The sequence below is a fragment of the Lepidochelys kempii genome, chromosome 8, assembly GCF_965140285.1.
Source record: "Lepidochelys kempii isolate rLepKem1 chromosome 8, rLepKem1.hap1, whole genome shotgun sequence".
Lineage (NCBI taxonomy): Eukaryota > Metazoa > Chordata > Testudines > Cheloniidae > Lepidochelys > Lepidochelys kempii.
In genome coordinates this window covers 48,780,336-48,806,588 of record NC_136387.1, presented here as the reverse complement: position 1 = coordinate 48,806,588, position 26,253 = coordinate 48,780,336, and the positions used below count along the sequence as shown (strand labels likewise).

Here is a 26,253-nt window from a genome sequence, read left to right as displayed (position 1 = left end):
TGACCACGCCCATTGCAATGCGGCCGCCATGGCTCTTTGGGGGTGGAGCCTGGCTTCCGTCATCGCACTGCTCTGTGGGTAGCTCCTATGAGAATAGAGTTCCGGGTCCATGATTGCCGCTGCACTGTCACGTGACAGCGTGTCGAGGCGGACATATATACCGCTGGCACCGCCTCCCTCCTTCCTTTTGCGGAGCGGCCCCGGCGGGGAGGTGGCGGCGCGGCTGGGTGAGTATCACGCGCCTTTACGCCGCTCTGGCAGCTCGATGCTGATCAGTGCCGACGCCATCGCGGTCCATGGGCGGTGTGGCCCCTCTATTGGAGGGGCTTTGCCGCCGATGGAAGCGGGCTGAGGAGGATGGAGGTGGATTGTTCCCACCCCCCCCCCCGCCCCGCCTTGTGTGAGCTCCTGCTCCTCGGGGGGCGCGACGCTTAGGTGGCTTCATTGCTGTTAATTGGGGGCCCGTGAGGTCTGGGCAGGCTGGCGCACCAACCTCCCCCCCCGGGTCAGCCTAGCGGCTTCGCTGAAGGAGGAGCGTTGTGCGCTGCGGGTTGTAGTGAGTGCCCTTGCGCTTTGCTAAACTGGCGTAGGGATGGCTTTGGCGGACTCCGACTACGAGGCCATCAGAGGCGCACTGCATTGTAGGGTCTTGGATTGGACTATGGGGCTGCACGTGGTGCAGTGCCAAGAGAGCTGGACTTTGCCCTTAGCATCCCCAGGCTGGGAGGGTCTTCAGTAGAGCCTCAAGTGACTCTAGAGCAGTGGTTTTCAACGTATGGTTTGTAGGTGGTGCCTAAGATTTCCAGATTTCAAAATGTTTTCTGTTGCTGCAAATGAAAAACGCCTGCTTTAGAGAAATGCCTGCTACTAGACTGGCAAAAGCAAGTCTTTTGTGTGTGGGACAGTCCTTGGTTCTCAAAGTAGCCCATTGCTTTTCCTAAAGCTGTTCAGACACAGGATTTTTAGGCCTGAGCTCTACGAACGAGCAACTTGTAGGAATAGATCAAAAATAGTGTTGTGGCCCTGTTCCTCTATTTTATAGTCATGTGTAGGCTCATAGTAGATCACTAGAGCTTGCTGTAGCTTGGGTGCCCATTGCTAGCTCCTCATAGGAAGTAGCTTGGGGAGTGATGGGCCTTCTTTCCAGCCCATGTGGTAAAGGTTGAGATGGAACTGGAAAGATGTAGCATCAGTGTAGTTGGAAGGTCGAACGCCCTTAGAGTAAGTTGGAAAGAATACCTGAACATTGCATGAGAATACCTAGTGGAAAGTGTTGAATCTCTCCTACTGTATGTAGGAGTAGGAGAGCAAGCAAGTCTGTACAAGCATGGTTGTTCCTTAATAGTTACCAGGCCCAGATTTCCTTTTTTTTTAATGGGATAGTGTCCTGTCTCAGTGCAACTTGCCCTCATGTACATGCACATGATGAAAACCATGTTGGTAGGGACATCTGAGAGTATGATGAATACCAACATCTCTGAGCTGGACATGGGGTGACTTCATCGCTGGGCAATGACATAAATAGTTTGGAGGTAGTATGTTCTAGTCCTGTTTAGACAGGCAAAATCAAATTGTATTAGTGATTACCTGAGTGTAACTAGGTGCTGTATAAAGTTGTAATTGCATTGGAGAAGGAATGGTGGGTAATCATTAATGCCGGGGGGGTGGATTTTGTTGCCAAAAAAAAATCTAGTTGGCATTAACTGGCCCTTTTAATAGTCTGAGACCTAACAGTAGTGCCTCAGACTATTAAAAGGGCCAGTTAAGCAGAACAGGTTTAAGTGAATTTGTCGTGCAGTGTGCTGTAGCTGTTCTGGAATACTTGCTTTGGAGTCCTATTAGTCTTGCACCTTTTGTCAACCTGACATAATGTTTTCAGACTATCTAGGTAGGCTTTTTTCTGAGACTGAGGAAATTATGTAACATACATTATATCTTTCTGTTTTTAGCCATGATACATCAAGCAACTTCTTCCTTCACTGGTAACTATAAAACTGGTAGGAACCGCTTTTCAAATGTAGGGTTTAACTGGGGAACAAATACTACACCTGTACTCTGATATAACACGAATCCAGATATTACGCGGTAAAGCAGTGCTTTGGGGGGTGGGGCTACGCGCTCCAGTGGATCTATGCAAGTTCGATATAACACGGTTCCACCTATGTGGTGAGAGTTATAAGCACCTGGCTCCCGAGGACAGCGTTATATCAGGGTAGAGGTGTATCTGGCCTAATACAGGTCCATTTGAAGATGTCTGGCTTGACTATTCTTAAGAAATCTGGAGTGCCTGCTGATCTCTGGAGATGCAGGGCCAGTGGTGTTCCATGAATCTTCCAATTGCTGTTTATATAGCAAGTTGCTCTTAATTGGCCCTCTTCTGTGGTTGTATGGGCAGTCCCTCACCCTGCTGTGGGTGAAGAACACCATTCTTTCTCTAGGCTTTAATATCTCCCTTCAATCAGTCTAAAGAGATACTCCATTCTGCAGTTGTTCTTCCCTCCACTAGTAACACTTCTGCATCCTTGGAGGTCATCTGAAGGGGCTAAACAATGGCTTGATTTTTGGGACAGGACACTGGCTCACATTCTGACTTTTAGGACAGTCACTTCAGATGCGTTTTCCTCATATAGGCCTATAACAAAAGGTGTTGAGTGAAAGATTGCTATTAAACTGAACAGCCAATGATGCTTTAAAGATAAGAGTAGTGGACAGAAGTGATTTCTGAGAACTCTGTTCTGAGGCTTTATTCAGTGCCTGTTATCTTTGATCTCAGACTTTGTTTTACCAATGCCTGATTTGGTTTCTTTGTTTCTTTTGTTAGCAGACCTGATGCCACTTGCTAAGGTAAAATCCTGTTTAATTTTTTGCATCATAAATGAGGAACAAGGTTACTTAAAGATAACTAAATGTAAATTACAGTCTAGATGCCTTATTTTTTTAATCCAATCAGTACGCTAACTAAACATTTCCAGCAGCCAAATACCAGACTTTCTTCTTGTGCCACAATGATGACACTTATTTGCTACTCTTGACCAAGAGAATGATGAGCGCTCAACCACCTGTATTTCAAACTGAGGCACAACGCTGTTGGGAACAGTTTCATCTACTGATGTCTGAACCTGCTTCAAAACTCTCCTCTCTTTTTTTCTCAGGATTTAATGGAGGAAGTTGGAAGCCCCAGAGAAGGAAGGTTCTCTGGTAAGAAACAGAATAACTCCTCTTGGAAAAACATCTGTATGGCCCATTCATGGGTTTCTCCTTCCTTTATGGAGCTGAGGCAGTGCAATAGCAAGGGTGGTTATGGAACATGTTTGGAGTTCTGTGTCTGCTTAATACAGTAGAATAAGTCTAACTCTTGCTATTACTCTGAGACTCTTGGATTGTCTTCTCTGAGTAGCTTTCTCTAGAGCATCTTTTCATTCAGAGCCACTCCCACCTATTGGTAGATCACACTAACTAAATCAAACTCCTTATTAGAAAAATAGCTTAGAACCAGTCTCACCAAAGCCGATACAGTGATGACAACATAGTTCAGCAGAATGCACAGTGACGAACACAAGCTTTGTCTTTCGCTCCTATCTGATGTATCTGGCTATCATGTGATCCTCCCCAGTACATATTAGAAATGCTAAAATGGTAATGGTGCCTAATTTTTCCTTTTCATATAGGCCTGAAAGGTGAATCCTGATGATGAAAGGTAAGTCATTAATCCTGACCTGGGCAGGTTGTTCCTCTGGCAAAAACTGCTGATTAAAAGTGATATTTGACTAGTAAATAGTGTCTGGGGAAGAAATCAACTCTAAAGAACTGGCTTATTTTTGGGATGCCCAAGTCTTTCATGCACCTCAGACAAGGAAGTAACTTGACTTGCTTTGTATTTTCAACTGCCATTCATTTTATCTCCAGTGGAGGCTGTATATGATGATAACATAGTTCAGCAGATGGTCTATGAAGAACATGCTGTACTGTCTTTCGCTCCTATCTGAAGCATCCTCCAGTTGCTTGTGATTTACTCTGGTAGCCGGTTCACATGGAAAGCAGGGGTCATAAATGTGCTCTCCCCTTGTCTACCAAAAACTGCTCTGAAGAGTGGCTTAGGCAAAAAAATTTTTGCTAGTCTTCTCTAGTAACTGGATTAGAGAGAAACTCTCAAGGGGTGGGGTGGGGGAGAGAGTCAGTTCCCACAAATGAATCTAGAAAAGGTGAAGCACAGATTATATTAGGAATAACTTGGTGCAGAAGTAATTTTTGTGCTTGGATACTATTGGGTGTCCTAAAATGCATTAGATCAAATAGCTTGGTTTAATACACTTCTGAAGTTGATGGATGTGCAGCTAGCTATACAGGAAATGCTATGTAAAGCCACTTCGCAACTCTATTTTGACCATTAAACTAGAACAGTTAGCATAGTAACACTACAAATCTATCTAAGCACTTAAATATAAGACACTTAAGTGTGTCTACACAACAGCGTAAGAAAAAACTTCTGTCTGTAGATACTCACTTCAGAGGTCATGGTTAAGTTGACTATCTTTTTTTAATCCATCTAGCTGCATCTGCGCTGGGAGTTAGGTCAAGTGCTCCAGTAATACTCATATCTCTAGTTAGTTATTGTATGGTAAATGTCTCTTTGTTTAACACAGCCTGTAAAAGGATTGGCTTTGGATGACCACCTGCCTAATTTGTGGAGATGATGATTCAGCTTGAACACAGTTCCATATTGTTTGCAGGGAGAGTAGAGCACAGGACACTTCACACAAAAGGTAACTTTGAAGGACGCACTTTCTAGTGTAAATACTACATATTCCACACTGTCCTGCAGTCATCTATTGAATCTGCTTTAATCTTGCTTTGCTTCTGTCCTGTTGGTTTCCTACTGCCAACATTCAAATAATCTTGAGCTTTAAAGTGGAGTGAAGCCAGGAAGGGGAAAATATATGGAACAAACAAGAAATGTAGTATATGAGGTTGATCTAATAGCATCTGATCCTATTAGACAATTTTCACTAGGACTCCTCAAATGTTTACAACGAATATTCTTATAGTATTAAACCTGCTGTACAGGGGGGCAGAAATCCTAAAACTGAACCAAAACTTGGAGTACTAGGTTTAATTCTTGACTCTGCCATACGCTCCTTCAGTATTGGGTAACTTGCTTCATCTCTCGATGCCTTGTTTCTCCATTTTTATGGATAGAGAATAACTTTTGCTTGTTGAAAATGTAAGCAGTTCAGAACAGGGACTGTCTATGGTGCCTAAACACTCCCTGGTAGGTTAATGTTTTTAGCAAGCTGATTTGCATTGTACAGTCATATGGTGTACAACTCTCCTTTAAAATGCAGCAGGCGTAGCTTTAGGGGAAATGGCCACATCAGTATTTTAATCTGGCAACTAGGTTTAATTAGGGTAAGTGCAGAGTACTTCTTTCCCAAGCCCTAGCCATTTTATCCTGCTGTAACATTTGAAGTTAACTTACTATTGACTAATTGTGGGAACTGTCTGTTTTTAAAATCTTTGTCCATAAGACTAAGAGGCAGCTCTAACAGAGACAAGAGTTGCAGAGGAAGACTCTGACAGATGCAAGAAGCTGTTAAGTTAGGGTTTGCTCCAGAGGGAGCCCTGTCCATCTTTATTTGGGTGGTGGGCTGATGTAATCTAGACCTCCAGGCTTGTTGTCTTCACTGCAGAGTTAATTTAGGGGCCACACCTGAGTAAGACGCTTCCTGTTCACATACAGCCCTGTGGTCTGAGTGGTACTTTACACTCAAGCTAGCTGGCCTGTCCTGTCCGAGGGTATACCCTAATGCCCTGAGTGCTGCTTATCTCCTTGCTTTGCAGTCAAGATTTGGCTAAACCAGCTGAGTGCTGATAACCATCCAGTGCCTTCCCATAACTTCCACCCTAAGTGCTCAGGACAGACAAGTTCTCCAACAACTCACTGTGAACAAATCATAGCCATGGGGATATGCACCCAAAAGTCCTAGCAACACACAAATGCAGCACCAGTGTGAACCAGTAACTCAAGATACAGCTTTGTAGTTTGGCTGCTTGCACCTAGTTTAAGCCAACATAGGAGATCAGCAGTTGGGTCTAGCACCTGAGTTAACCTCATCAATGAGGAGACCTATCCAGGAAGGGGGCAGTAAAATAGTTCCTTGAGGGTCTCCTAGGATTGGTGCAGGATTCTTAGGCGAGTACCCATCTCCTACATTAGAGAGGATGTCATGTGTAATGGAAAACAGGCTGTCTCTGTACTGTAGATGATGATGAATCAGGTCTCTGATCCTAATGAGGATAAAATTGACTAAACTCTGATACAGTTGTATAATTAAATACTATATAAACTTATTATGAGCCCCAGCTAATACCAGCTTTCTCTTGCAGGCTTCCAAGGGGTGCTTGGGTATCCTGTAAGTACTATATTTTTAACTTCATGGGAATAACAGAGTAACTAGAGATGGGAAAGGGATGGGTCTAGAGTATGCCTCTAAAATAATGAGGTTCTAGCTATAAAATCTGTTGAAGTAGCTAGAAATATCAATGCTGGGTGTTAGTTGCACATCACATCCTAAAATAGAAGGATGGGAGGAGAGCTGGCAAAGAGCCCGACACTAACAACTTAGCCCACGTAGCAAACATGTACAGCTCCCATTGGCATGAGAACTGTTTCTCATCTGCTACTCCACCATGGCCTATCCTCACCACACAGATTTTAGTTAAAAACCGATTGTTGCCCAGTCCATGCAAGCAGCCTGTATGATGAGGTGCAAATAGACTGACGCAATCATGAAGGTCTGTAATTAGCTCTATCTGACTTCGGGCATCTGGCTTGGATTTTCCTGTTTCGTGGTTGATTGTCTCTGGGTTGTCCTGACACTCTGCTTCATTCCAGGACTGGGATGACTTGGATGTACGGAGTGCTGCTATTAGCAGTGGTAAGTAATCAGTCTGCTTAGTTTTGCTTTGGTTTTAACTTGGCTATTGACCTAATGTAATAAATTGTTCGGTTTCCTGCTACAGTCTGGTGACCAGATGCTGGCATCTAAGGGTCTCATGCAGTATGGTGGAAGTCATACTAAAGTTCTTAAAGTAGAATTCCTGTGAGGTTTCCTGGTTTGTCCTTTTCCTTTTTCTGCCACGAGATTTCAGGTACTGCTAGCCTGCAGGGCTCACTTAAGGATAAACCAAGAGTGCTTCACCAGAGACTTAATGCTTTGTTTGATACCTGTGGATAAACCGCTACAGTGGATTTTGAAGACTTTTGTGTTCTAGGGAATCGTGGAATGTTGTAGGCTAATCCACATAGCAGCTGTCTCCTACAGGGTTTATAATGATGTTGAGAAATGTCTGACCTGAAAACAGTATGTGGACTACTTTATTACTGAAAGACCCTGTAAATGAAATAATACAGAACTAAAGACACTATTTTACTTTATGCAGAATTGCTTCCTTTTTACTCATGGAGAGCTGTCAAAAAGAAACTAATGCTCTCGCTTCTGCTTGTTAGGTCCTGGCCCTGTCTTGAATAAACTTGGTGAGTATGTATTTTTGTTTGGACCAATCAGTTGTTAACTTGCAGCTAGTAGGAGCATTGTTGTAACCAGTGATGAAATTAGATTCTGCCAAATGAATGTCCGTGATATTACTCCTTTCCGTTCCATTTATTCTGAGGTTACATTCTTGCTCTGTCAAAGTTAGAAATGGGAAAGGGAGTGTCCTGTAAACTTAGACTGGCCCACTGAAGCTTGGAGTTGAGGGGATTTTAAAAATGTATGGAATACATGGAGTGTGTTGTGGCTTCTCAACTGTTAGAATTCTTTAACTTTTGCTCTAAAGGTTACCCATTTCAATGACACTTATGTCTGGATGAACATCTCTCAGATGACAGGGTCTGAAACCTCTACTGCTTAGGATGGGCCAAGGAATGATCTATTCACACCCTTAAATGATTAAATTAACCAAGCTTTTAAAAAGCTGGTTCATACTTCACTTGGTCACTTCTGCTAGTCTTCCACACTGTAGATCGAGAGGAAATTTATAGTCTACCTAGTTTGGGTTACTAACTCATGTTATAGTACACTTTAAACAACTTTCTTCCCCCCCATAGGCATTAATATTAGAAGATGACAGATGATCAGGACAGCATTTCAAGTGAGAGGTTTGTGTCTTACTCTGTTCCTTTGTGGGTTATATGTGAAAAAACCAGCTGGGTTTTAATCCTGTCAAAGTAACAGCATTGTATGATGGAACCAACCTTTCATTGTTATGCTTGTATGAAGCTCAGTGGCTTCACTTAAATACTGTAGGACCAGAGTTTAAAACTAGAAACAGACATGTACTGTTGTCAAACTCTACCACTATCAAGCATGTAGAGATTTGTGGTAGGTGTGCCTCTAAACAATTAAGGAGCAAGCCCTTGTTCCAAGATACTAGGGCTTTCAAAAACACTCAATTTTAGCCCAGCACTGTTCCCACTATAGTCAGTGGGGGAAAAACTCCCATTAACTTAAATGAGAGCAGAGGGGGGCCAACACAGAGCACTCACAAAAGATGTTAATAGGCTTGTATGGTGGGACTTACCCATCTTGAGATGCTCCTAAACATTCTTCTGTTTTGAATACACCTCCTGCACCCCCTTTAACACTTGTACCATAGAAGCAACATGGGAGTAGCTTTCAAAAAGCTTAAATTCCTACAATAGCACTTTGGGCCACTCTGTGCAAAATGGTGATGGCAACTCTTGCAATAGGGTATTTCATGGGGTGAATGTTTACACACTTTCAGGGATGAAATGACTAAAACTGCATAGTACACATCTGTGCAGAACCTTGGGCTCCTGGGCCCTAGCCACTGGACCACAGTGATGTGACTCCTTCAGACTGAGTCGAAGCACAGCACTTGGAATCCAGATTAAAATCTACTAGGATGCCTCCCCTGAAGCTGTATGATATAGGTTCCCTTCCCTCTTGCTTTCCTTTACAACTGAACAAACAGTGACGCTTGGCTTGGGGCTAGAATTGAAGCCTGTGATGACTTAGATTATAAGAGTAGTGGACAGAACAGGTTTCTGAAAACTTCACTCTGAGGCTTTGAAACTAGTAGTATGTCTGCAGGTGGAGCAAAGAATGACATGTAACATAATGAATTTCCCCCCCCCTCCAGAACTGGAGCGCACACCTGGAAAAAGGATCACTTTGCTGAGGTAACTCTTCACTTGAACTTGGAGTAGATTCTTAGCTCTAGATCTCTGGCTGCCAGTGGAAGCACACACTATGCTAGATATGTGCATTGACTGAACTGTTTGCAGGCATTATGAGCTGCTCTGCTTTAGAGTTGGGTTCTGGCAACTGTCCAGAGCTGGGAATGGGTGGCAGCCAATGGATCACTTGATTATCTGTTCTGTTCATTCCCTCTGAAGCACCTGCCATTGGCCACTGTCAGAAAACCAGATATTGGGCTAGATCAGTGGTTCTCTAACTTTTGAATTGGTGACCCCTTTCACACACAGCCTCTGAGTGCGATCCCCCCTTACAAGTTGAAAACACATGTTAAAATATTTAACATGATTATAAAAGCTGGAGGCAAAGCAGGGTTTGGGGGTGGAGGCTGACAGCTCACAACCTCTCATGTAATAACCTCATGATCCCACCCTATTTGAAAACCCTGAGGTTAGATGGACCTTTAGTCTGACCCAGTATGGCTGTTATGTAAATGCTAAAGCCACGCAGCTCTCTGCACAGACCCAAAGCCATAGTGGACTGTAGATGTTTCTGAGAATGTAGGGCTGAGGCTTTGCTGCTTATGGACGTCTGTAATGTAAAAGTATAAAGAGGTGAAACTTCCTTCTAGTCTCATGACTAAAAATGACCACACAAGAATTACCAGACATGACTTGATATGGTAAGTTGGCTGTTGCATTTATCTGACATGTCAATTATGAAAATGATATTCTAAGACTCCTCTTCCACTTCAGTTTTATGAAACCTCCACTCTTACAATTGACCAACCTCACTGCTAGTTCATCACCAATTGTAAAAAGCAGAGACATCCCTGAATAAGTCACACCCAACCCAACATCATTTCTCCATCTCTGCTATATGGTTTGACCTAAAATTTGTTTTTATATGCTAGCTGTCTCAGTGGCAGGTTGGTGCTGCAGTGTGACTTTCAGCCCTCTGTACTGAGGGTGAGAGTGTATTGTTTAGCTCCAGCGGCATTGAAGAAAACTGTTCCTCTGCTGACTATAAAGTATATTGGTGAAATGCTGACGTGTGTGTGTGTACTGTTAATGATGATTTTGTTGTAAACAATGGGAATCTCTCTGAAAGAGAATGAGGAGGAGTCTTATGCTGAAACAGTACAGAACTTCAAGCTGTCTCTACTAAAAATCAGATTCTACCAACCAGAACCTGTTGGTAAAAACTGAATTATTATGTTACAGAGTAAAGCTGGTCAAACATTTTATGAAGCAATCGGCCCACTGCCTGCCTGAGAGGTAAGGATAAAGCAGAGTACTGGGAGCTTATTTTAAAGATCAAGGTGACTCAGGCTTAGATTTTTGGAATCTCTTCTTGAGGGTCCATTGGACTGTCTGACTCCAATGCAGTTTAGTGAGGAGTTACTGAAACCTAGTGCTGAGACAGATCTGCTTGGCATATATTTGACCATATCTGCCAGCTCCCATGACACTCTTCCTTGTGTTAATCCTGCAGTTCCTGTTCACCAGTGGGGATGTCAGGAGAATTCTGACTCTCACACCAGCAGAAATGGTCAATTAGTTCTTTATGCAGAATCATTATTAGAAAACAGCTCGACTTCCATGGCTGACCTTAGAAGGACAGTATCTGTCTTGCTTCCATTAAAGCTAATGGGAGCAGGATTGGGCCTCTTCTGCTGGTGACAGTAATGCAGTCTGGTCACTGCAGTCAGACAAAGCTTAGAAGCCCATTTTAGTCACATTCTACCTTGGAGTAACTCTGAATCAAAGCACTGCTTTAAAGCAAGCACATCTTAGTCTGTCACTAACTTCATGCTCCCACTTTTTGGGAGATATAACAGTAGAGGGATAACAGCCTGAAACTAAACACCCCAGTGAATGAAAGTGCTATTAAGCTGATACAATGATAACATAGTTCAGCAGAATACACAGTGATTAAACACAGCTTTGTCTCTATCTGATGTATCTGGCTACACCTGAATCCTGACATTAAAGGGCTCTTGTGGTCTTCAGTGGCTACATGAAAACAGCACTTCTTGTTCCATGTTACCTGCTCCTCGGGGGCAATTAGTATGTCCACCTGAAGCATAACTTGCCCATGGGTTGAAGGCAGAATTCTATAATCAGGGGCAATGGCTTGGCCTGCAGAACCTCTGTGGGGTGAACCTTTTATAAAGGACCTATCCTGGTGTTGAGCCTTGTAGGTCCAGTCAAATGCTGTGAAATGATATAAAAATACATCTGGCTTTGCTCAGGAAGGTTCCTTTGCAAAACTAAGATCCAGTTGTCTGCTAGCAGTTAAGGTCATCAGACTGTTGCACTTGCATTTTTACAGTGCAGGTTCTAAAATGCAGATGGGAAAGGGCACTTGTAACCACTGATTAAATTTGATTCTGCCAAATGAGTTCCAGTGGTGTAAACTATTTCTATTCCACTCTTGCTGAGGTGGTGCTACTGATGGGAGAATTTTTAATTAATGTCCATTTTCCTTCCCTCTCTTTAGGGAGCAAGATCGATTTGAATGGACAGTTGAGGAACCAGAAAGGTGGGTATCACTTTACTTGCATTGCTTCAACACTTAACAGTGAAATGCTGCTTTGATCCCTTTGCTGGAATGGAGAGATGATGATTACAGCCTTAGCTTGAACTCTCTCTCTGATGAGTGATGGAAAATCTAAGGTCTGATCTGTTCCTGTCAATAAATCTCTTGTGCTTTAGAGTTCGGTGCTTCACCCTATAACAGTTTTTTGTCTCTCCTTGCAGCATAAGGAGTCTCTGGATACACATTCTGATGTCTTAAGTTTTGCCCCCAGAAGATAGTGCCCTTGCTTCTGAGGTGCTTGGGCATAGCCATGGAGGGGCCGGAGTCAATCCTGCAGCAGTGGGTGTGTCAAGCTGAAGGGAAGCAGTCTCTCTGCCACCCCATTTAGACTAAAAGTTTGGCCTGGAGACCTTGTGCCACAGTCCTGCCTGCACTCGGAGCCTACCAGGACCATTTAAGGGGCTTGCAAGCATGTTGAAAGGGTGGATGCAGCAGTGCCAGGATCCTTGCTGTGTTCTACCCTTGCCACAATAGGTGACATCTTCTGGATGAAGAGTCCTCTACAAATTTGTGCAGAAAAGATTTAAGTTCAGAATGTCTCGCAGAAGGATGTTACAAGTAGGGCAACATTGACACACACACTTGAGTCTCTTCTTAAATATCCAATTAAGAAACTAGACCTGCTCTGAACCTGAACTTTTTTGCCATATGTGGTTTTTAACCAGCACTAAGTAGACTTTAGCAGTAAAATAACAGCTGTCTAAAAAATGTGCTAAAATAAACTCATCAGAAATGACTAGTCTGGAGTAGTTCAGTGTATTATGTATGAGTTCAAAGCCTCAATGCAGGTTTTCTTTAAAATAGAATGCACCCTGAACTTAAAACTGTTTTAGGTCTAACCCTGTAGACTCCCTGCTATCAGTCTGGAACTGATGTGAATGTAAACAACCTATACCAGTTAGTACAGCACTTTCAGTACAGAAGGAGGAAAAAATCTGAAAAGGAAATGAGCTTAAAAATAAGATGGGCTTGACTCACTTCAGTAGTATGTGCTATTTGGGTAACTTGAGTTACATTCCACATCCAGCTGCTTCCACCTCTTTGCTGCAATTGGCAAATGTGCGTGCTGCTAGTGTCCTCTCACTAGCGCTGCTACTACAGGGAGGGGGATAGCCATGAACAAGAGGTGATTTGTTCACAGCCCTCCCTTAGTGATAGCCTGATTTGGATCTACTGCTTAAGAGTGCCTGTGGCCTAAAACAAAACTTGAACTGATTATACTTAGTGTGAACAAACTGACTGGGTTGATGCACTCCTTGGCACAGACCTGTGTACAGTATCTAGCACCATAGAGCCCTGTTCTAGGAACTCTAGCTGCTACTATAATATTGATCCGGTCTCTAGCCAAGGCCCCTGGCTGCTGCAAATTGACAGGCCAGGGTGAAGCTCTACAAGCAGCTCCGAAAGAGATGCAGCAGATCTTCAACAGAGCTTTGTGAGGCATAGGTGCTGCCACAGCTCCCGACTTGAAGTCGTTTCCATCACATAGGGTTTACTATTTGGTTCAATGTGTCTCGCCACCCCCACTATAAAAATTGTTCCAGTGGTTTGACACCATGTGTCAAACCACATATAAAACAGCACAGGAGCAGAAGACATTTATTTTTTGCTCCTAAATATCATTGCACAGGATAAGTCACTCTACAAAAGCCATTCTCCCTGTTAAAGTACAGCAGTTAACAACAGAGGTACACATAGTATTTTATAAAGAGAAAAGGTCATTAGGAGACTAGGGTGTAAATGAAAGATTTGGCACTTGCAAATCTCAGTAGTTCCTCATCTAGAGTGATTAATACCATACTCAGTGTAAATGAAAAACACCTGTTGTGCAAATGGTTAATATCTTCCACCTGAAGACAAACAGGTGGCACAAACTGGTATATTTAATGCTAGCACCAGTAGCTTCCTCCAGTGTGTATCCACCTGCCTGGGTCATTGCTCTGAAAATAGCAATTGTTAAACCCTGTTATCAGACAGTTCCAAAAACGGGTGTCCCACTGCTGAGGACAGGATAAAACAAGCATCCACAACAGTGACTACACTTGGACACAAGTGTCATGAAACCTAATTGACAAGGCAGTAGCCTTTGTCCTCCACCATAGCATCACCTTCAGACACAGTAGCAGTTGGAGCAGCAGCAGTCATCTTTAGGGGATTTTTCTACCTTTTTGTTTTGGGTACAATTTTTCAGAAGCTCCTAAATCACTGTCACAAATTGTACACTTCACATCACAGCTATTCCCTATGTTCAATGGATTTGGGGAGACACCTGCTACCTCTGAGAGAGCAGCAGGTCTGAACAGACTAACATTTCAAAACAAAAGCAGCCTTCTGCATAAGGAGCACACAAATTTGAGGTTTTTGAAGCCAGTGTCTGGTCTATAGTCCTAGGTAAAATGGAATGGGGAGGTCTCTTTACAGTGGTTAGCACATACACAAATCTATGACTAAAGAGTCTCTTCAGTACATACAAAATCATGGAAGCAAAAGGCACAAGTAAGGTCTGGCTTCATCCAATACTCCAGTATTACTTCTTGAAATACCACACTTCATTGTGCCTATTGAAGAGCTTGAAGGGACTGTCATAGCCAGCAGTGTAATAGAAGTCTTCATGGAATGGCTGACCTGCATTCTTTAGGATTCTTGCCAGTGCCTGGGCTTCCTCAGCATATTTCTCTGGAGAGGCAAACCCACCAAAGGACCTGGGGGAGGACAGTGGAGAGAGGGGCTCTGGTTTGTAACACTGTGTTGGAGTTTTAACAATGCAAACCTTGTAGTTAGAGATGAGCCCAAACCAAACCCCCCAATCCAAATACTCCAAGCTTTAGCAGGGGAGGATCCGAATTCTGAAATGTTCAGCTGGCTCCTAGTAGCTCAAACCAGAACTCCAGAGCCACAGCAAGGGCAGATCCAAAACCAGACCTGGAGCTGAATTTCATGGAGGGGCTTCATCTTTAAAATAAGCTGAATCAGCAGCCTGAATCCAGACACTCCCAAACCGTGAGGTGTTTGAGATCTGGCTTCATGTGCTGTAGCTAAGGGTCATGTGTAACTACGGTCAGGGGGATTCATCCAGCGTGTGATGGTGTGACCAGGCACATCTATGTGTATATATAACGGCCCCAGCTGGCATGTTGCAGAGAGTTGCCTGGACATACAGTGCTAGCTGTTTATTTTCACCACTTCTGTTGGTGAAAGAGACAGCTTTTGAGCTTCACAAATGAAGGGAGTGAGGAACGGGGTGCTCTCTGGAGGGTTTCTCTTTCCCAGACATGGTATTGAACAGCAAAGGGTGAAACTGCAGGCACCAGCGCCCTGTTTATGCTTTAATCAGTCTCCTCTCCCAAAGAAGAGACAGGAGAATGCTACCTGACAAAGATGGCCTCTCCCTTCCGCTCCTCAATGAAGACGTCTGGGGCTGTGGGGGGGGACTCTTGGTGCTCGAATGGCACAAAGAATGAGACCTTGAAGTCTGTGCAACCAGATTTCACCAGGCACGTCACCGGCACAGTCATCTCAATCTTCATCTCTGGAAGAATGAGGATAAGAAAGGTCCTGTCTTGCACCAGCCGCAAGCAGAGGCAGAGGGTGAATGCTACCTTGGGACCTGCAGCCACTGGGGACAATGTCAAAGAGGGGCTTCAATACTCGGGGCAGAGGCAGCAGTGTTCCTGCAGCACCATCTCCCCAGTGCAGCAGGGACTACTCCTGCCACAAGCCCTTTCACCAGGTTTGGCTCAGGGATTCATACTGCTGCCCATTCCCATGGTATGCAAGTACCCATCATGATGCTCTCAGCCATCAATGCTTCTCCCTATTGCCTGTGAATACTTCCCTAGTAAGCATCTCCATTTCCTCCACGCAGCCCCTGATCTTCCCCACCTCCCATCCCACACACCCCTGGAGGAACAGAGACACTCTGTCTCTTCCATCTCTTCTCCCCCATTCTGAGGTTCCCCTTCCTCCCCCACCAGGCATAGGGCAGCTCACCCTGGATGAGGGGAAACAGCCCCAAAGGACACCCCTTTGCAGGCAAGAAAAATACGGATGCATTAACTCACCCACACCAAGAAAGCATCGCTGACATTTCTAGTGTACTTCCTATCCCCCAAAGCTACCCGAACCTTTGCTGTTCCCAGCTCAGTCTCCTTTGTGCCCTGCCCACAATTAGACAGCTGGGTCCAGGGGTTTCCCAATGACTGTTCCAAATCTGGGTGACTTCATACCTTTCTCATTCTTCCCCTGAATGTAGTAGAAGAGTTTCCAGAAGCCCTGGCACAATGCCTCCTTCTGCATCTTTCCTTTAATTACTGTGCTAGCCCATTTGGCCGTCTCATAGTGACGCAGCTCGTAATCTTGCACCTGAGACAGAATAAGGTTACAAGGCTTAGTGAAGGTGTGGCTTTTATTTCCAGGTCAGTGAAATGTCCCAATCAGCCCCCATCTTCCTGCAAAATCACCTCCCTGGGAGTGTGCCCCTCGCAGGCCCATCTCAGCAGCCACACACTCCCACACCCTTTCCCCCAACAAGTCACATGCCCCTAACAAGGCACCCCCCAGTTGCCAAACCATCACAGCGCTCCCCCCCCCACCCCCCGGCATTGGCTTCAGCCCAATCCCCCCCTCCTCACCCAGTTACAGGAACAAAAGCTGCACTGGCAAAAGCACTCTCTTGTCTATGTGAGCTGCGTTTACACTGGAGGATTTGCAAGGACAGCTGCACCCATGAACCTTTTCTAGTGTAGGTCGAAGATATATGGCTACTGTCCTATAGCTCCAGATGTTCATTGCAGTTTCCTTCTTGCATGGCTTCTTCGCTGACAGCACTAATTAGTTTATTTCTGCAAGATCTACCCATCAAAAACAATACCCCTCAGCTTCTGATATAGAGATCTCCCCAGCAACTAGCATTTACCGTGATCTCTGCTGAGCTCCACCTGGGTGACTGCAGCTCCAGCGACAAAAATCTCTGTTTGAAGGACTTGATCATCTCTCCTGAGCTGAAAGAAAACAGTTAATTGGCACTGAGTAACCCCCAGTGCAAGGGATCAAGATTTCTTGCCTAATCTCAGGCTTCTAGAGTTAGTTTTCTCAGGCCTGCACAAAATCTCTAGCCTTTTAGCACTGCCACTAGAGTGAGCACTTCCACCAAGAGTGGAGGAGGAACAGAGAGATCATAGAAGATTAGAGTTGGAAGAGACCTCAGGAGGTCATCTAGTCCAATCCCCTGCTCAAAGCAGGACCAACCCCAATTAAATTATCCCAGTCAGGGTTTTGCCAAGCCAGGCCTTAAAAACCTCTAAGGATGGAGATTCCACCACCTCCTTAGGTAACCCATTCCAGTGCTTCAGCACCCTCCTGGTTAAGTATTTTTTCCTAATATCCAGTCTAGACCTCCCCCACTGCAACTTGAGACCATTGCTTCTTCTTCTGTCATCTGCCACCACTGAGCTCCATCCTAGCTCCATCCTCTTTGGAACTCCCCTTTAAGTAGTTGAAGGCTGCTATCAAATCCCCCCTCACTCTTCTCTTCTGCAGACTAAATAAGCCCAGTTCCCGCAGCCTGTCTTCGTAAGTTATGTGCCCCAGTCCCCTAATCATTTTTGTTGTCCTCCGCTGGACTCTCTCCAATTTGTCCACATCCTTTCTGTGTGGGGGTGGGGAGTGGGGGGAGAACTGGATGCAATACTCCAGATGTGGCCTCACAAGTGCAGAATGAGTGGAATAATCACTCCCCTCAATCTGCTGGCAATGCTCCTACTAATGAAGCCCAATATATTGTTAGCCTTCTTGGCAACAAGGACACACTGTTGACTCATATCCAGCTTCTCGTCCACTGTAATCCCCAAGTCCTTTTCTGCAGAACTGCCGCTTACCCAGTCAGTTCCCAGCCTGTAGCGGTGCATAGGATTCTTCCATCCTGAGTGCAGGACTCTGCACTTGTTCTTGTTGAACCTCATCAGATTTCTTTTGGCCCAATCCTCCAATTTGTCTGGGTCAATCTGGACCCTATCCCTACCCTCCAGTGTATCTACCTCTCCCCCAGCTTAGTGTCATCCATGAACTTGCTGAGGGTGAAATCCATCCCATCATCCAGATCATTAATGAAGATGTTGAACAAAACCAGCCCCAGGACCGACCCTTGGGGCACTCCACTTGATATCGGCTGCCAACTAGACACTGAGCCCTTGATCACTACCTGTTGAGCCCGACTATCTAGCCCGCTTTCTATCCACCTTACAGTCCATTCATCCAATCCATACTTCTTTAACTTGCTGGCAAGAATATTGTGGGAGACCGTATCAAAAGCTTTGCTAAAGTCGAAGTATATCACCATCCACCGCTTTCCCCATATCCACAGAGCCAGTTATCTCATCATAGAAAGCAATCAGGTTGATCAGGCATTACTTGCCCTTGGTGAATCCATGTTGACTGTTCCTGATCACCTCCAGGTGCTTCAAAATGGATTCCTTGAGGACCTGCTCCATGATTTTTCCAGGGACTGAGGTGAGGCTGACCCGGTCTGTAGTTCCCTGGATTCTCCTTCTTCCCTTTTTTAAAGATGGGTACTACATTAGCCTTTTTCCAGTTATCCAGGACCTCCCCTGACCGCCTTGAGTATTCAGAGATAATGGCCAATGGCTTTGCAATCACATCAGCCAACTCCCTCAGAACCCTCAGACGCATGGAATCTGGCCCCATGGACTTGTGCATGTCCAGCTTTTCTAAATAGTCCTTAACCTGTTCTTTCACCACTGAGGGCTGCTCATCTCCTCCCCATACTGAGCTGCCCAGTGCAGCAGTCTGGGAGCTGACCTTGTCTGTGAAGACCAAGGCAAAAAAAACCAACAACGAGTACTTCAGCTTTTTCCACATCATTCAGTGAGGCTCCCACACTTTCCCTGACCACCTTCTTGCTGCTAACATACCAGTAGAAACCCTTCTTGTTACCCTTCACATCCCTTGCTAGCTGCAACTCCAATTGTGCTTTGGCCTTCCTGATTACAGCCCGGCATGCCTGAGCAATATTTTTAACTGCTCCCTAGTCATCTGTCCATGTTTCCACTACTTGTAAGCTTCTTGTGTTTAAGCTCACCGAAGATTTCTGTTAAGCCAAGCTGGTCGCCTGCCATATTTGCTATTCTTTCTACACATCAGGATGGTTTGTTCCTGCGTCCTCAATAAGGCTTCTTTAAAATACAGCCAGCTCTCCTGGACTCCTTTCCCTCTCATATTAGCCTCCTAGGGGATTCTGCCCATCAGTTTCCTGAGGGAGTCAAAGTCTGCTTTTCTGAAGTCCAGCATCCGTATTCTACTAATCTCCTTTCTTCCTTCTGTCAGGATCCTGAACTTGACCATCTCATGATCACTGCTGCCCAAGTTGCTACCCACTTCTACTTCCCCTACCAATTCTTTCCTGTTTGTGAGCAGCAGGTCAAGAGGAGCACGGCCCCTAGTTAGTTCCTCCAGCACTTGCACCAGGAAGTTGTCCCCAACACTCTCCAAAAACTTTCTGGATTGTCTGTGCACTGCTGTATTGCTCTCCCAGATGACATCAGGATGATTGACATCCCCCATGAAAACCAAGGCCTGTGATCTGGAAACTTCTGTTAGTTGTCTGAAAAAGCCTCGTCTACCTCATCCTCCTGGTCTGGTGGTCTATAGCAGATGACATCATGACATCATCCTTGTTGCTCTCACCTCTAAACTTAACCCAAAGACTCTCAACAGGCTTTTCTCCAGTTTTGTACTGGAGCTCTGAGCAATCATACTGCTCTCTTACATACATTGAAACTCCTCCACCTTTTCTCCCTCGCCTGATGGGTGCTGTCCATTTAGGCCACAAAATAGGATGACTTTCCCTGAAATCTGGGAGTGTCCCTGTTTTTTACAGCTAGCCGGTTGGGTTACCCCACTGTGTTTTGTCCATGTCTTTGAAATCCTCTCAGCCCAGAAGGAACTATTGGGCAGATGAACCTGCGACTCTGACACCAGGCTGGGTAGCTGCACTGGTGCCTCAGGGATTACCCCATGCTCATCGCTTTCCCCATCGGTGAAACTAAGGTGGCTGCCTACTGGAAAGCCACATATTGAAGGAGATCCACGTGGAGCCAGAAATTCTGGCACGAGGCAAATCTCCAAGCAACTCAGGTACTCATCATCATGATGGCAAATCCCTCAGGGACATGGCCCCCTTGCAAACTGAGCACCACCCAAATTGATCTCTGGCAAGGTGTTTAAGGTGGTCTAGCTGTATATTTAGTGTCTATGAATCACTGGCAATCTTATTGTGCCACCAAAGATTTGGCTCCCATGTGATTACCTGCTGTGTCGCATCGTTCCTCAGTAAACATGCTTTAGAATGAATTGATTTACCATTCTAATAATACCTCTGTACCAAGAAATATCCCAAACCAAACTCATGCTGGTGGAGGCAGTGGCTGCATTCAGCTTAGAATATCCTCATTTCTGATCTTGTCCTGCTACTTGATACGAAGCAGTTGATGGAACCGTCAAGAATGAAAATCATCATTCTGGAGTTCTTCAGCCTTCCTCAGTGCCCACGTTTCTCTTCCGTACAGCAGAGTTGGCATAAGCGTGGTTCTATAGAATGGCAGCTGCATAGCAAGTGTGACATCAAGACATCCCCAGGGAGGCTGCTGAAGAGTGTGAAACATGGCATTTCAAGCATTCCCAACACTGTTGATAATGTTACCCAAATATTTGACAATCGCCACCTGCTTGATGTCTGGTCCGGATAGGTTAATGGTTGTACTCTGGAGCTGGAGGCTGCTCGATGGTAATGGCCAGGGATTTAGTTTTATCTGGATTAATAACCACACCAATGCACACTGCCTCTGGCCTGACCAGATCGACCATCAGTTGCCATGACTCATCGAACTTAGCCAGCAAGACAAGGTCAACGGTGTACTACATCAGTTCAGCTACTGCATGCTGGCGAATGCTGACTCGGCTTGGGAAATATAAGGAAGGAATGTGCAGCCTTCTTGACCTCTCTCCACATTGCTGCCAGCTATCAAAACCTGCCCATGTATGATCCACACCCATTGAGGAGTGGGGTGCTACACAGGAATACCTCCATGACACGCCACCCCCCCAAATTCTCTTTTCCTATTCGACCCACCCAAACCAGCCCTTCTTTGGGCACGTGTTCCAGATGTCCATTCACTGTGAAAGCCCAAAGGGGAGAGCTCCCACGTTCCATCATCATACTGGTTCATTAAAAGTAAGGTATTTTCCTCCCAGCTGATTTGTAATATTAAAAAGATGATGTCTGTCAAGAGGAAACCTCTGCCTTTTCAACCTCTCATTGAAGATGAGGTCTGGAGACAAAACATTAGACCTCCACCTGGGAGTGAGGTTTATGTTCTAGATCACAAGAAATCAAGAGGAGTAAAGTCCACACGATAGTGTTGCGAACTCTTGTGTTTTTCTTAAAGCTCCGGCTCCTGGAGTCATGTGAGAATCTCAACAATATTTTAACGGGAGTTTCTAGCCCTAGGCAGAGAAAATCTTGAAAACATGAACTCTGGAAGTCTCAAAAAACAGAAAAAGTCAGAGTTGAAGGCTAGAAGGGACCATCAGATCATGTAGTCTGACCTCTTGTTTATCACAGGCCACCATCACCACTCAGCACCCACACACCAAACCCAACAACTGGAATGAGACCGAAGTATTACAGCCCACAGGAGACTAGAATGATATGTGCCACAGGTGGAGAACAGGAGGGACCGAGATGCACCAGTACCCATGGCAGAGAAATGATTAACTGAGCTACACCCAGATAATCCTGGCAAGTGACCCACACCCACACACTGCAGTGTAAGGCAAAACTCTCCACCCTCCCTGACCAGATCACTGCCAATTTGACCTGAGGGAAAATTTCTTCCCCACTCCACATATGCCTAGACCCTGAGCATGTGAGCAAGAAGTAGCCAGTCAAGCACCGGAGAGAGAATGCTCAGTGCTACCTCAGAGCCCTGGCCTCCCCATCCAGTGTCCCATTTCCAGTCAGGGCAGTCTCTGATGCTTCAGAAGAAGGAGACCAAAACAAAAACCTAGAATGCTTTGGGGTGGAGGTAGTGGAATCCCATCCTGACCCCTGCTGGTGGCCATCTGAAGCCCTGAAACATGAACAAAGAACAAAGAAAAACAATGCTTTTTAAAAAAAGATCTCATGATTTTTAAGGGGCTTGCTCATAATTTGAATGCTTAGCATTGGCAATACCACACGACACCATATTCTACAGAGCTCTGCCCTCTGATAGAGTAAATTCCCCAAAAAGGAACACATTGGTGGAGACTAAGACAAATAATGTGCCAATTAGGCAATCATCTTGATTCTCAGAGGCTCAAACCAATACAGTAGAACCTCAGAGTCACGAACACCAGAGTTACGAACTGACTGGTCAACCATACAACTCATTTGGAAGCAGAAGTATTCAATCAGGTAGCAGCACAGACCAAAAAAAAAAAAAAGATAAATATGGTAAATTACTATGTTAAACATAAGCTACTAAACAAAATAAAGGGAAAGTTTAAAAAAGGAAGATTTTACAAAGTAAGGAAATTTTCTGTGCTTGTTTCATTAAGATGGTTAAAAGCAGCATTTTTTTTCTGCATAGTAAAGTTTCAAAGTCAATGTTCAGCTGTTCTTTCAAAAATTTACAGCCATAATGCTTTATTCAGAGTTACGAACAACCTCCATTCCCAAGGTGTTCGTAACTCTGAGGTTCGACTGTATATTGTGCTGCTGACTGACAGTCGTATATTTCAGATGAGACAAAGTACTGCGGACCTGGATCATTCGTAGTCAGTAAAGAACCCATAAGTAGTTATTTATTAGAAATCTTTTGTATCATGCCTTATAGCAGGGTAAGCAACCTATGGCACAGGCGGCACTCACACTGCCCGGGTCCTGGCCACCGTTCCTGGGGGCTCCGCTGCTGGCCTGGGGTTCTGTCTGCCAGCCCCGCTCAGCCTGCTGCCAGCCCTGGGTCCTGGCCGGTCTGGGGTCTCTGCTGCTGGCCTGGGCGACTGGCCGCTGGCCCCCTGCCATCTGGGGTTCCGGCCGCTGGCCCTGCTCAGCCCACTGCTGGCTCCGGGTCCCCGCCAACCGTGCGGAGGGCTCTGCTGCCAACCTGGGGTCCTGGCCGCTGGCCCAGGGCTCTGTAGCCACTCCCAGCTGTAGCCCTCTGGCCCTAGCCTGGGGCACTGAGGGGTGCAGACGGCCAAGGTGGGGGCAGCTCAGCATGGATCACATGGATTATTATTACTGGCACATGAAACCTTAAATTAGAGTGAATAAATGAAGACTCGACACACCACTTCTGAAAGGTTGCTGACCCCTGCCTTATAGTATTTTACGTAGTATATTATACTCGTTTACATGGCACTTTGCAAATATAAATAAGATCAGTTTATTGTCTCAAAGATCATGGGCACTTTTGCAAGAATTGGAACTCTAACCCCTTTGACCTAGTCAATTTCTCTCTTGATTAATTTTCCATCCCTAAATTTCCCCTCTAGCTTTAAACAGAGATGGCATTTATTTATACTTCCTGTCCTAAATTGTTCTGTAGCATTGCTGTGTGCTGATAATCAGCTGCTATGTTCCACCTCAGAGGTGGCTGCACTGAGCCCACATAATTTGTATATTAGTTTGTAAAGCCCTCTGGGAGCCTTCAGGGTGAAAGATGCTGTAGAAAAGGAAATTATTCATATTGATTTCACATATTACCCTTCAAATAAGCAGTATACAGAGCACTCAAACATTTAAAAGCTTCTACTAAATTAAGAGCAGCTGCTTTAAGCAGTCACAACAGAGGAGGGAACTAGCATGCAAGCATCAGAGAGCCACACCGCAAGACACTGATGCCCGTAAACCTCAAGATGCATCTGTAAACTCCTGTGACTTAGCTGCAGGGAATGCCAGGCACGATATCTACGCCCTGCCCGTAAACAGATGCAGTGGGATCATCTCAGTTCTGCAGGCAGGCTGCTTATCAAAGGGGCCATTCAAGAAGATCCAACTGTAATACACACACACTTCTATAGCACAATAAATGATACAGGTTACCAAGGCATAAGAAAAGAGTGACAGACTCCAAAGATGTGTCAGAAGCAGATACAATCAGCCCAGGGTCAGACCTGACAGTGTATTTGGGGGTTTAACCCCTGTCTATTCCTGATTCAGTGGCAGTGACGCTGTATCTCTGCCATCTCTCCCAGGTTTCAGCACTGCTTTTCTCACTGCTCTTTGATGAAAAGCACTTAGTCATTTCTGATTATTTAAGGAATTCTCTCTCATGCTCCCACTTCTCTTGGACACTGGAGTAGAAAGCGTCTCTCCCCCTAGCACTGACTTCACCATCCCTCCTGCCCCCAAAACTCATCACATGGTCTAACATTCTGGCCAATGCTGTTAATTCCTGAATATAAGTGGAACCTTTGTGTACTACTTACAGCAAACATTGCTTATGAAATGCAAAGAACAGAGCATGACTAAGCATAATGAGACAGTGGACCACAGGACAAAAGAGTATGTTCCAACATGCAATAGTCCTGGCATTTACAGACAGTTCTCCAAATGGGAACAATAGCACCAGCATTTATAGTTAGTTGCAGCTCTACAGTTAGATCTACAGTAAACTTTAGCTGGGTTTCCCTCTGTTATTGATTTATATGACTTTCCCTTTGCCCATTAGATTGGAGATTAGGAACTTTTTTCTTCCCCTGAGGATTCCACTTCTTCTCCAGCTTTAAGGCACGTCTGCCCCATCTACATACGCCATCCCGCTGCTGCTATCTCACATGGGCTGGCTGTTCTCTCACAGCACTCACTATGGGGTCAGGGAGAGAAGAAAAACACTGGGGACTGTCACAGAGGGTTTCCTATAGCAACAGTGGGGAGGGAGAGCAGCCTGGCCATGCCATTCAATGGGCACCTGCTGTTAGAAAGTGGATGCAAAACTGGACAAGACACTTACATTTTGAAGTCTACGCCCTATTGTCCTTCTTCCCCTCCAGCTGTTATGTTCCTGTTCCTTTCTCCAAGCTGTGTACACTCTCCCAGTGCTGTGTTTCAGCGTTTATTTCTGTGCTTTATCAGCAAACTCCACCTCACTCCTATTGGGGGGAACTACTGTTATGAAAAACATAACAATTCTAGTCATGCTCTCCCCTACTGCTCTCATTGGTTGTCTCCAACACCCACCCCAAAATAACCCCACCTCTTGCTCACATGTTGCATGGGACCTGGCTCATTAGTTTCAAGGTCGTAGGTCAAATCCAATCCTTGTGTAACTTCCATTGACTTGGCTGTGCCCACTGATGTGAATTTGGCTCTAAGTTCTCCTGACAAAGACAGAATTATATACAAATAACTCCCCCCGTAACGGATTTGACTAAAGGAGGTTGGTGCTAGAGTGCGATAGTAAGATAGATAGACTCTAGCTGTGTATACTGCAGTGCATTTTGAAACACTTCCTGTCCATCTTTCATGGATGTGTCAGCTGAATTTAGAGACACAAAGTGGGAGAAGTAGGATCTTTTATTGGATCAACTTCTGCTGGTGAGAGAGACAAGCTTTTGATCTTACACAGGGCATGGCTACACTTGCAGATGTAGACGGCTGGAAGTTAAACCTGCCTTCGGAGAACGCAGTAGGGAAAGTGCTGCAGTGTGTCCACGCTGACAGGAACAAGCGCACTGGCTTGACCACATTTGCAGCACTTGCAGCGGTGTTGGGAGTGGTGCATTATGGGCAGCTATCCCACAGAGCACCTCTTCCCATTCTGGCACTGTGGCTTGTGGAAACGGGGCAGGGGGGGCAGGGCATTCTGGGTCCTGTCCCAATGCCCCATGATGCATCGCTTCACATCCCAGCAATCCCTGTGCTTCCGACCACATTTGGCGCCATCTTTCAACATTTTTTGTACTGCACACTCTGTCTTCCCTTTCGGTCTGCGGGAATGGAGCCCGAACTGCTGAGGAGTATGCTGATGAGTCTCACCAACACGTCACGTTTGGCAGTTGAGTTACTCCTTAAGCTACAAACTGACAGTGAGGAGTCCAACGATGATGTTGACTCGCGTAACGCATATGACATGAGATTGCTTGTGGCATTCACGGACATGCTCACCACCGTGGAACGCCGCTTTTGGGCTTGGGAAACAAGCACTGAGTGGTGGGTTCACATTGTCATGCAAGTCTGGGATGACGAGCAGTGGCTGTAGAACTTTCAGATGAGGATAAGCCACTTCCATGGGACTGTGTGCTGAGCTCACCCCCAACCTGTGGCGCAAGGACATGAGATTGAGAGCTGCCCTGCTGGTGGAGAAGCACCTATTGCAATCTGGAAGCTGGCAACTCCAGACAGCTACCGATCAGTCGCTAACGAGTTTGGAGTGGG

General features: G+C 45.3%; 1 protein-coding gene, 1 long non-coding RNA gene and 9 other non-coding genes across 16 annotated transcripts; 10 read left to right on the top strand and 1 right to left on the bottom strand.

The window, feature by feature from the left end:
* Window positions 1-84: 84 nt before the first annotated feature.
* LOC144930788 (uncharacterized) lies at window positions 85-12,555 on the top strand. Of its 4 annotated transcripts, none has more exons than XR_013636168.1 (14): window positions 85-227; window positions 1,950-1,982; window positions 2,825-2,844; window positions 3,153-3,198; window positions 3,669-3,697; window positions 4,644-4,763; window positions 6,385-6,410; window positions 6,893-6,935; window positions 7,508-7,534; window positions 8,108-8,158; window positions 9,163-9,202; window positions 10,442-10,495; window positions 11,721-11,762; window positions 11,981-12,555. It is a non-coding gene; the product is annotated as an uncharacterized LOC144930788 (long non-coding RNA). The 4 variants fall into 4 exon arrangements; XR_013636167.1 differs by having other exon boundaries at window positions 2,822-2,844; XR_013636166.1 differs by having other exon boundaries at window positions 1,950-1,997.
* On the top strand, window positions 1,412-1,489 carry LOC140916696 (small nucleolar RNA SNORD74). The gene has a single exon (XR_012160609.1). It is a non-coding gene; the product is annotated as a small nucleolar RNA SNORD74 (small nucleolar RNA).
* Window positions 2,677-2,743, top strand: LOC140916651 (small nucleolar RNA SNORD75). Its single transcript, XR_012160569.1, has one exon. It is a non-coding gene; the product is annotated as a small nucleolar RNA SNORD75 (small nucleolar RNA).
* Window positions 3,508-3,591, top strand: LOC140916698 (small nucleolar RNA snR60/Z15/Z230/Z193/J17). The gene has a single exon (XR_012160611.1). It is a non-coding gene; the product is annotated as a small nucleolar RNA snR60/Z15/Z230/Z193/J17 (small nucleolar RNA).
* LOC140916699 (small nucleolar RNA snR60/Z15/Z230/Z193/J17) lies at window positions 3,907-3,994 on the top strand. The gene has a single exon (XR_012160612.1). It is a non-coding gene; the product is annotated as a small nucleolar RNA snR60/Z15/Z230/Z193/J17 (small nucleolar RNA).
* LOC140916697 (small nucleolar RNA SNORD44) lies at window positions 6,752-6,816 on the top strand. Its single transcript, XR_012160610.1, has one exon. It is a non-coding gene; the product is annotated as a small nucleolar RNA SNORD44 (small nucleolar RNA).
* LOC140916649 (small nucleolar RNA SNORD78) lies at window positions 7,326-7,389 on the top strand. The gene has a single exon (XR_012160567.2). It is a non-coding gene; the product is annotated as a small nucleolar RNA SNORD78 (small nucleolar RNA).
* LOC140916695 (small nucleolar RNA SNORD47) lies at window positions 7,599-7,674 on the top strand. The gene has a single exon (XR_012160608.1). It is a non-coding gene; the product is annotated as a small nucleolar RNA SNORD47 (small nucleolar RNA).
* LOC140916652 (small nucleolar RNA SNORD75) lies at window positions 9,022-9,089 on the top strand. The gene has a single exon (XR_012160570.1). It is a non-coding gene; the product is annotated as a small nucleolar RNA SNORD75 (small nucleolar RNA).
* On the bottom strand, window positions 9,893-25,074 carry LOC140915876 (heme-binding protein 2). Of its 3 annotated transcripts, XM_073356412.2 has the most exons (6): window positions 24,830-25,074; window positions 21,812-21,964; window positions 16,735-16,819; window positions 16,046-16,181; window positions 15,189-15,348; window positions 9,893-14,521 (listed from the first exon to the last, which is right to left on the bottom strand). In XM_073356412.2, coding segments are annotated over exons 1-6 (711 nt in total). In that variant the 5' UTR covers window positions 24,832-25,074; the 3' UTR covers window positions 9,893-14,346. The 3 variants fall into 3 exon arrangements, with proteins under 3 accessions (XP_073212513.1, XP_073212514.1, XP_073212515.1); XM_073356413.2 differs by lacking the exon at window positions 21,812-21,964 and having other exon boundaries at window positions 24,830-25,064; XM_073356414.2 differs by lacking the exons at window positions 21,812-21,964; window positions 24,830-25,074 and adding an exon at window positions 22,747-24,801.
* Window positions 10,281-10,360, top strand: LOC140916684 (small nucleolar RNA SNORD79). The gene has a single exon (XR_012160598.1). It is a non-coding gene; the product is annotated as a small nucleolar RNA SNORD79 (small nucleolar RNA).
* Window positions 25,075-26,253: the final 1,179 nt, after the last annotated feature.